The sequence below is a fragment of the Gymnodraco acuticeps genome, unplaced genomic scaffold, assembly GCF_902827175.1.
Source record: "Gymnodraco acuticeps unplaced genomic scaffold, fGymAcu1.1, whole genome shotgun sequence".
NCBI lineage: Eukaryota > Metazoa > Chordata > Actinopteri > Perciformes > Bathydraconidae > Gymnodraco > Gymnodraco acuticeps.
Window position 1 is genome coordinate 522,032 of NW_022992351.1, and position 10,519 is coordinate 532,550.

Sequence of the window (10,519 nt, forward strand, 5' to 3'; positions counted from 1 at the left end):
TTATTTTTGAGCCAACACTAATTTCATCTGTAAAGAGGGAAACTAAAAAACAAGGCGTTGAAAAAGTTTAACCGAGTGCGTTATCATTTATAATCTGATAGCTGGCGATGCCAGACAAAATAACAAAAAACAATGTGGGAAACAGTTGCACAAAGTCATGATCTCAATCTAAATGATCTTTGTTACTTGTAACACATTTATCTTATTGGCCTCATGTATAAAGGTTGAAGGGAATCCAGTAAGACTTTCCTTGCACCCTTTAAACGATAGGTTTACGTTTCCTGCATTAGGGTGGGTTTAGTACTGATAGGCACACACCTATTATCTCCTGGATGTGTGTGTGTGTGTGTGTGTGTGTCTACTTCACTGAACTGCCACAGCTCGCAATCTCATGCCAACAACATTGTTTTTTTAAAATCCATTTTTGATTAATCTGCCTCACATTATAACAGATTATTTGGCACATTCAGAACAATAAGGTTATACATTTTATAAAGGACCTGGTCATTTTAATGTAAACATCCCCATTTTAGCAATAAAGGGCCATGGATAAAACTGCTCCAGATGTTAACATTTCACTCTTGTTTATTATTAGACTGCAGTCAGCATGGTTTTGCTTTATTGTATCTTCCATGTTCTGCTACATCCTTACAGTTATAACCGAGTAGGCAGCATTATACAGACTAAAATGACAATCTGACAGGTCACGTTATTGCTGACTGTTCACTGACTGACTCATCCGGATCATATGTTTTTATGACTCCTCTGTTCCACATGGTTAGGAGTTTCGCTTTGCCTCTTTTGGCTTTAATGTGTAGCCTACGTTAAGTTTCGTTTCTCTTCACTGAGCGGCTGTGTGGGTGCACCTGCTTTATTGGACGTAGCCTGCCGGCCTCAGTGTTGCTGCTCTGTAACACGAGAGACAGAAACACCGCCCCTGTGGACTGTCCGCGGATATAAAGAGAACCGCTGTCTCCGGAATCTATTCTGTGATGTAAATATACAGTAAGGAGTGTATTGAAGGATTCACTGTATTAGGTCGAATAATCCAGACTTTTTCTTATTTGATCTTCAAACATCAATTTTCGATCATGGTTAATATAAAGTTATCCGTACGCTGCACAATTGGAATCGAGTTTTTCGAGTTTTTGAAGGAAAGTGAAAGAGCATCCATTACAGACAGATTGGAATTAAGAGACATTTACAACAACGAGTTCAGGACCAGGTACATTTTGCATAATGGGGATATCCAATAACATCTTATTGTGTATATTTTTGACTGTCTGTTATTATTAATACTTTCGAAATGTTTTTCTTTTAAGGAATGCATTGTCCAGAGATCCAAACTTTGGTTCAGTTCTCTATGCCCTGAAGATGTCCAACAAAATAACAAGACGGAGGGACAATATCCGCTTCAACTCCACGGTATGCACTTCCGCATTATATTGTGCACCTTAGCCTATGTTTAATAATATTTCAAATGTATGTAAGGGTAACCGCAACTACAGCTTTTGAAAATGAAAATGCAATGTTCAAACTGGCTTTCATCAGCTGCAACGAGACCCTTGTCCCTTTAATGACACACTGAATATAGTTAGAGTTAGAGGGAGCTGGATATATACAACAGTCAATTACAAATATAATCTTAAAGAATGTAATTGTTTTAATTCATGGGTCAAAGAAGTCTAATACATATCTGACAGGTCACATGCAATAGTGATGTCACTTTGCACCACAAGTCACTGCTGCAATGTCAAGTATACACATCTGTCTTTTTTATATATGTTCTAAATAGTTATTCTGGTTGATCGGTTATTTATTTAAAGGTCATTATAGTGTCGTCATTTCCAGGTTTTAGTTTTATTCACCCTCTTTCCTAAAGCGGTGTTTAAGTTCTTCAGTTGATTAAGAATAATAATAAATATGTTTTACTTTTCTTTTTATATGTATGAGGTTTATTTATCTCTATTTTGAATAGTCTTGTTTATCATTATGGTTAGTTTATATTTTTAAATTGTATTGAAATTCAATATGTTATAATATGTTGGTGAAAGCGTGTCTGACAAAATCCTTAAAATACGCGCACAGAGAAAAAACACCACATGTGCCTTTTCAAAAAGGTGTGGATACCATTATATCAACTGTAAGCAAATCGTCAAAACAGAGGACACTTTTACTTGATTGGGGAATTTTCCATTTTAAGACAAAATTGACATTGCAAGTAATCCTTTGCACAGGTCACAGCTATTTTTCTGGACCAGTGGCATTCACCAAAGAGACGCCAGCCAGAACCGGTCCTGAATGGAGCGGCCGGTCCCGGGACAGTAGAGACCTTTACCTCTGCAGATCAGGCATTAACGGGAGTTCGAGCCCGAAGGAAACTTGCGAGTCTTCTGATGACCAGCCTGAAGAAAAACAGGTAACGGGTGCCAAATATGATGAGTCCTCTGTGTTTTTCAATGCTGACCTCCTACTATTTCTATACTGTGCGATCCTCTTAAACCAAATATGTTCAGTATTTTTTTGTAGACAACTCAATACAAACAAAAACTGGAATGTGCCACTGTCTACAGACACAAGGCAAAAGTAATTAAACCTTCTCTTTTTTCTCTTCCACAGGGCTAAATTCATCTCCGACAAACATGGTGTCCGCATCGACACTGACACTGAACAGTTCCAGAACGGGAAACTTTCCCTGCGCATTGATAACACATGTGAGGTATTGATGTTGTAAACCAACAGCATTCTCTGTTGACCATCTGCTGAAACACTTAACCCCTACTTGGTGGTGTAAATGTTAAGTTACACTGCATAAATATTTTTCTTTTTTAAACAGTGTGTGGTAAATCTGAAGGTGGAAAACACTGGAACAGAACCAGTGTATTTCACCTACTACACCCCGCTGCACTGGCTCAGGGACTTCACGCTGAAGGATGAGCTCAACGTCACCAAGACAAACCCTCTGTGTCTAAAACCAGGTTGCGCACACATCATAAACAAGTTTCATTTGATCTTAATTTATGATGCCATATTTTGCTCAGCTGAGAGAGAATTTATGGACACAATAAACCGCTATGACTACACTAAACATTATGACCTGTTGCTGTCTATTGTCAGGTGCCAGCTATAACATCCAGGTTAACTTCCGCTGCAGTTTGGTTGGTTTCTATCCAGCTACACTGGCCTTTGAGTTCAAAGCAGACCTGCAGTCCTCCGCTGCGTTCCACATAGTGCGCTATATCGAAGCTCAGTGTGTAACTGCCTTAGGACTGGAGCTGGCTCCTGTAGCCCCCTACAAACCCCTCCCCCTCCCTGCCTGGACCCCCGAAGAGAGATTCTTGATTGAGGATGGGCAGAAACCTGAAGGGTACCAGCATTCACTCAGCACAATCATAAATATACTGCAGATGTAACAATTTAAATGTGATATGTCCCCTGGTGATGTATCTAAATGTTTCCATGTTGTCTCCTCTTTCCAGGCTGTCAGTGATGCAGCTCAAAAATGTGATTGAGCTGAAACAGTATAGAATACCACCATACATGGCCCTGCTCATCCAGTCACTGAAGCAGCTTTACTCCTGTGATAAAGGGTACATTGAGTTTAGTTTTTGATATTTCCAGTAGATAAAGGATAACACTTTTGTAATAACTGGAAAGCCTATCTTCACTTACACGTTTTCAATATGATGTTAATGTCTATAAAAGGTCACAGTGTAGCCAATAGAAAATATATTAACATGCAACTGATTTGCAACAGAAAAAAACAGTTTTAGAGAGAACATAAGCCTGGTCAGTTATTATTTGTCTTTTAACATAATGAGGAAATGTTGCTATTTAACTTATCTGGCTAGTCGCAAAAATGTTACGATACTGAAAAAATCTATAAAATGTTCACGTACAACACATTTTTATAAATGTTTGCCCAAAATACCCAATCTCGCAATACAATATATACTTGAAGTGACTATTGCTTTATAAACGTTATGGTATGTTAAGACACAGGTGATGGAAATACTGTAGTTTTAGTTTAGTTCAGATAAATTATGCAATGGTTTAAAATAAAAGCTACAACTTTCATCAACATTTAATCAAAGACATTATCTTACCTCAACCAAAGTGTTTTTGTTGTGTATATTGGCATTTGCATTGAGTCTATGGGTGACTCAATGCAAATGCCAATATTCCTATTTATATACAACTACAATAATATATGTACTGCCACATTTGTTAATTCCCCTGTTGTTATTTTAGAAGGGCCTTGCTGGAAAGTCCCCTGAGCTGGGAAAACTACACTGAGAAGTTTCAGCTGCTGCTGTATCTGGAGGAGCTTCAGATGGAGGTGGACATCAAGAGATACAACATCCCCAACAACGAGAAGGAACACACCACCATGTCCAGAGACAAGACCAACAAGAAGCTCCTCATGCTGGAGGTTAATATGTGCTCACTCATTCACTCAGTGCTGGCATAACCACTCTTTGCTTCACTTTTTAAAAACGGGTACAAAAAGGGAAGTGCATATCATACACCAAAGTTTAAAGGTCCCCTATTATACTCTTTTTCATCAATATAATATAGTTCTCAGTTATATACAAAACATTTCTCTGATGTTTTTTGGCTCGAAATACCAAACAGATCGTGCATTGTAGCATCCCATAATCCCCTCTGTTTCAGCCCTGTTTCAAAAGTGCTGATTCTCTGTCTGTTACTTCAGATGAAAATAAGGAGCCCCTCCCCACGCCCCTCTGAGAGATATTTGGTTAAAAAGAACACAATGGTGCTCTAGGAGGAGATTCAGTTGATAAGGTGGGGGGAGGGGGGTTACCTTGGTGATTGGCTAATGGTTACACAAGCCAAAAAATCGTTATGACATCATAAAGTGGCCAAAATCTGATCAGCTCATTTTAAGACAGGTTTTTATACTTAGAATAGAATCTCTTAACGCAGAGGGGACACATATTGATGTATTAAGGACATGAAAAAGTAGGTTTTGCGTAATAGGTGACCTTTAAGGCAAGCATTAGTGATGTGATTGTGTCACGTATTTAAGCCATTGATATTCATTTATTACAGGTGTCTTTACAGTATGTGATGGTAGTGGGTGAGCAATGTACTGACTGTTAATCATACATCCCTGAGACCAGGTTATGATGCAATATGATGAAGATAAAATACATACATTTAAAATGAATTTAATAAACATTGCATTATATTCACCTGCATATTCTCTTCCTTCCTGTTTCACTTTCTCGTGCCAGGTGCCCGGTGTGGCTGAGAACCGCCCGTCTGTTCTCCGGGGGGATTCCCTGCTGGTGTATCCTGCCGGAGAAAAGAAGGTGAAGTACCGCGGTTATGTCCATAGTGTGCTTCTGGACAGCGTCAAACTCGGTTTCAGCTCAAAGTAAGATCCCTACATTATTGTAACATACTATAATTAGCAAATAAAAGTATTGATTTATTATATTACGTTTTTTTTATTATCTAAGAGTCACACAGTTTGTTGTGTGTTTGCAGGTTGCTGGATCACTTCATAGATAACATGAAGTTCAATGTTGAGTTCACTGTCAACCGGCTGACTGTGCGTGTTCAGCACCGAGCGGCAGAGCTGGCAGCTGTGTTCAAACTGGGAGAGGTGTTGTTCCCCGTGGCAACCGCTGACCCCACCCAGCAAACTGAGCTTCCCGACCTCAGGTGAGGCATGCTAGCATATACTGAAGACTGTATCTAATGTTATATAGATATTCATGTTTGAGCTGGCTATTTCAGTGCTAAATGCTGTATTCAAAATCCATGCCGGTTTAGAAATAATTGGTTATGCAACATTGCTAAACAAACCCTGTGACTTTTTTTACTTGTACATGGAAGAAGTCTGTTGCAGTCTTAATACAGCATGAACACAACACAGACAGCAACCTCAATAAGAGGACAATGATGGGATCAGTTTTTTTTAGAGGGGGCTTTCAAATGTGTAGCTCCATCTAAGGATGCTCCCTTGTACCCTATGCTAAAGGTCATAAGAAAGGAAGCCGTGAAGCACATTTTCTGTCTCAGTTAGGAAACTTCCTAAGCATTTGATGAGATTTACTGTGCGTTCACAATGACTCTTTCATCACATAATACTTTTGTTCCTCTATCTTCATGTCAACAGGCTTTTTGACCGCAAACTGGAGGGAAACGAAGAGCAGTTGAAGGCCGTTCAGCACATTGTGAATGGCTCCTCCAAACCGGCCCCTTACCTAGTGTTTGGCCCACCTGGAACAGGTACAGCAATTACCAGCATATCAATTTGTCTCGTCTTCAAGGGAGACAAATTAACATAGAGTGCACCCCATTGTTTAAGCAATTTAGGTTTGATCTGATATCATACTAGCTGTGCACAAAGCCATACTTTAAAAGCACTTGCCTTGACTGTTTTATTTCTGTTTAGGCAAAACTGTGACTGTGGTGGAGGCGATCAAGCAGATAGAGAAGATGCAAGCCACCTGCCACATCCTGGCCTGCGCTCCCTCCAACAGCGCTGCTGATCTGCTCTGCATGAAGATCCTGCAGCACGTGGAAAAGCACAAAGTGTTCCGCATGTACGCCAGCAGCCGCAACCCAGACTATGTCCCAGAAGAAGTCAAAGTCAGTGCCCATTCATTAATCACATATTTTTTCAAGTTAATCATTGCATAACTGACGTTCACATCTTTCACTCTCAGTCGTGTGGTCACAGTTAGATTATTTACACCATAGTGCGAGTTGTGATGCATAGCAGTGGCATCAGATGTTACAGGACCATTCACTTACTTACTTTCTGCCATACTGCTGCATTTGGTGTTGCTTTATATGTTAAAAAGTGTCTTTTTATAGCCTAATGGAGTTTTTGTGGTACTTTCACAGGCATGCTCTAACCTGTTAGTGGATAGTTACCTTTATCCTGCTAAAGAGAAGCTGATGGAGTATAGGATCATGGTCACCACTCTGTTAACAGCTGGAAGGTAGTGAATGACATTCTCAACTGCATGACGGCATCAAAATTACATTTCACAATTTTATTTTGCAGTATTCACATCCAAATTACTAACAGTCAACTCCTCAGATGAACTTCTATGGAGGTGCTTTTACTGCCTTTTATGAACTCTCTGATTTCTGCAGGCTGGTCACAGGAGACATTCCTGGCGGTCATTTCACTCACGTGTTTGTGGACGAGGCAGGACACTCTGTGGAGACCGAGAGCTTAGTCCCATTGGCAGGTAAAAGGAAACAAGCAGTGTGTTTTTCTGTTATTGAATTAAACGTGGTATGTGTTGGTTACTTTTTGTTTATTGTGTTATAAAGGGCTCCTCAATGCAGCGACTGGTCAGGTTGTTCTGGCAGGAGACCCCAAGCAGCTCGGCCCCATCCTCAGATCCCCTTTTGCGATGAAATATGGCATGGGTAAGTGATGACGCACTCACATGTAAGCTGTTCTGTTTATAACAAAATGATAAACACTGTAGTTTTGCACATACAGTAACTGCTTTTCGTTTATGCATATACTTTAAAGGTCGCCTATTATACTGTTTTTCATCAATATATTATAGGTCTCAGATATATACAAAACTTGAAGTGTTTGGCTCCAAACACCAAACAGATCATTGCAGCATCCCATAATCCCCTCTGTTTCAGGCCTGTTTCAAAAGAGCCACTCTCCAAGGGGGGGGGGGGGGGGGGGAGTTATTGGTTGGTTGGTGATTGGCTAATGGTTACACAAGCCAAAAAAATCGTTATGACATCATAAAGTGGCCAAAATCTGATCAACTCATTTTCAGACAGGTTTTTATATAAAAAGAGAGAATCTTTTTTCCTGAAACTTTCAGAATCTCTTTCCACAGAGGGGACACATGGTTATGTATAAAAGACATGAACAAGTGGACTTTGCATAATAGGTGACCTTTAACGTAAATAGCAGACTTGCCCTTCTTGTGTGTGTTACTGGAGTTTAAAGGCTCTGCTGTCTGCAGGGTTCTCCTTCTTGGAGCGCATGATGAAAGATTGCTCTCCCTACCAGAAGGTCGAAGGCGAGTACGACAATCGCTTTGTCACCAAACTGCTGAAAAACTACAGGTGTGGTACAAGACATGGATTTTGATCACACCTCAACAGACATGTTATGCTTGATATCGATTCATTTATTACGGTTGGTCCTTTTCAGGTCCCATCCTGCCATTCTGGAGGTTCCCAACGAGCTCTTCTATGAGGGAGAGCTGCTGTATTGCGCAGATGAAATTCTACGCAACAGTTACTGCGGATGGGAATACCTCAAGAATAAGGTAATGCTTCATCTTTTAGCACGTACACACACTGGACAGACGGTGTCAATAAGAGTACAAAGCAATATGCCTGCACCTTAAGACTTCATTGTGTCATTGTTATTCAATATATAACAGAGCCATTTATTATCATTCTAGAGCTGAACATATTTGTTTATCCAAGGACATTTTAAACATTTTGTGGTGTAAGGATTTGCTTATTTTCTCAAGTTATATATTGAATATAGAATTCAATAGATTATGATGTGCATCACACTTGGTTGGTATGCACATGCACTATGTTAATTTGTTTCTTGCAGTTTAGTCAAAGTCTTGCACTTCACAACAACTCAGTATGTAGTGTAAAGTTTTCCCAAACCATTTTATTAACCCCTTTAAATAAAAAATACCTCCCAGAACTTCCCGGTGCTGTTCCACGGTGTGACCGGTGTTGATGAGCAGGAGGGCAACAGCCCTTCATTCTTCAATGTAGCAGAGGTGGAGGTGCTGATGGACTATGTGAGGAAGCTGATCCAGACGCAGGGCAAGAAGGGCCTGGCCACCATCTCCCCCAGTGACATCGGCATCATCGCCCCCTACAGGAAACAGGTCAGAATTAACTTAACACACATTGAATAAAATGTACAATGTAGCTTATTGTTGCATTACTGCAGTCCAAGTACAAGTTGAAGTACAAACATTATTATTATTTGTGGATTAAAAGCAAGAGCTGTTTTATCTTGATGTCGCAGGTGCAGAAAATCCGCAGGGCCCTGGAGAAAGTTGCGAAAGAGCTTAAAATACACACTATGAAAAGTCTAAAGGTAACAATATTTTTCACACTTCAGTAAAGCAAATCAAACAGAATCAGTGTCTTTAGTGCATTTCTTGTGTGTCAGGTCGGTTCGGTGGAGGAGTTCCAAGGCCAGGAGAGGAGAGTGATCCTGGTGTCTACGGTGCGGAGCAGCCCCGATTACGCAGAGGTAGACAAGAAGTTCAACCTCGGCTTTGTGAAGAATGAGAAGGTATGAAGCACCAGCACATGCACCGTGTATATACACGCAAAACATGATTGTGACACATGCTGCTCTCCCTTCCAGAGATTCAACGTGGCTGTGACTCGAGCCAAAGCCCTGCTGATCGTGGTGGGAAACCCCAGAGTGCTGGACGCCGATGCTACCTGGGCCCGGTATTTGTCACACAATATCAGAATACTTACATGATATTTTAAGTGTCAATGTAATCATCAATACATGAAGACAGATACAGCGCTAGTCGCATGGCTGACTGGTTTCTGCTTCAATTAACAATTATATAATAGTATTTACATTTTAATTTGAGTTTCTCCCTCCCTGCTCGTCTGCAGGTTCATAAAGTACTGTCGAGATGAAGGAGGCTACACCGGCTATGAGCACATGGAGGAAGACGATGATGTGGTGTTCAGACTCTCTGCCCTCTACATCGACATTGGTATTCAAGGTAACTTGCAGATTTTTGAATTTTCATTAATATCTTATAATACACTTTCAATTTGTTTTTTATTGACATCAAAACTGTCCACCTCTCTTTGTTTCTGTGAATCTTTTCTCCCCAGTGGAGACAGAAGAGAGCGCTGTTCAGCAGCTTCTGGACCCCGAGTGGAGGAGCGACCTGTGAGGAGAGCGCAAACCTCCCTCCTGATACATTTTGCATCGAGGTTTGCAAATGACATGTGCCTTTTAATCCCTTCAAGAAATCTCAGTTTTTATTGGTTTATGTAAACTTTATGAACTCGACCAAATGTGAGAAAGGAGCAGCTGATAAATGTTAAGAGCAGACCAATTATCTAAGCTACCTCGGTGGACTGCACTCATTCCACTTAACTTGAAACAGCTTGTAATATTCACAACAAATGATTTGGAGACTTAATTTGTTAGTTTTAAATGTATTGAGATGAAAATATTGGAAAATATTATTTTTATTGACTGAGTCTCAGGGTTGTTTTTGTTTTTACTTATCTCAATCATCACTGCTTTTAGAATAATGATTAATTCTTTAATCAATACAATACTGCCTTTAAACATTTTTCTAACGAAATTTAAAATGTTAATGGTCATTTTTGAAACTGTAATACATTTTCTGAAAAATCGGAAGTTTTCTTATGTAATCCAAACAAAAGTCATTGTGCTATTCAGAAAGTTATACAAACCATGCTGGAACATGAATGTAAATGCAATTATAAAAAGATTAAAAACTTTGAAAGATTT

General features: G+C 39.9%; 1 protein-coding gene across 1 annotated transcript; it reads left to right on the top strand.

Moving 5' to 3' along the window:
• Positions 1-920: 920 nt before the first annotated feature.
• LOC117542098 (putative helicase mov-10-B.2) lies at positions 921-10,517 on the top strand. The gene is made up of 23 exons (XM_034209583.1): positions 921-1,225; positions 1,323-1,425; positions 2,238-2,419; positions 2,620-2,719; positions 2,837-2,978; positions 3,118-3,367; positions 3,480-3,590; positions 4,252-4,432; positions 5,259-5,401; positions 5,515-5,691; positions 6,149-6,261; positions 6,428-6,624; positions 6,883-6,980; positions 7,138-7,235; positions 7,321-7,419; positions 7,986-8,088; positions 8,177-8,294; positions 8,691-8,882; positions 9,026-9,097; positions 9,173-9,298; positions 9,374-9,462; positions 9,640-9,752; positions 9,868-10,517. Exons 1-23 carry the CDS (start codon positions 1,092-1,094, stop codon positions 9,927-9,929), a joined length of 3,003 nt encoding a protein of 1,000 aa, XP_034065474.1. The 5' UTR covers positions 921-1,091; the 3' UTR covers positions 9,930-10,517.
• The last annotated feature ends 2 nt before the right edge of the window (positions 10,518-10,519 follow it).

What these genes read in the sequence shown, in the direction of transcription:
- LOC117542098 (XM_034209583.1), top strand. Translation starts at nt 1,092, where the DNA reads ATGGTTAATATAAAGTTATCCGTACGCTGCACAATTGGAATCGAGTTT. An exon ending in GCATTGATAACACATGTGAG is followed by an intron (nt 2,720 to 2,836) that starts GTATTGATGTTG and finishes TTTTTTAAACAG; the next exon opens with TGTGTGGTAAATCTGAAGGT. An exon ending in GCCGATGCTACCTGGGCCCG is followed by an intron (nt 9,463 to 9,639) that starts GTATTTGTCACA and finishes GCTCGTCTGCAG; the next exon opens with GTTCATAAAGTACTGTCGAG.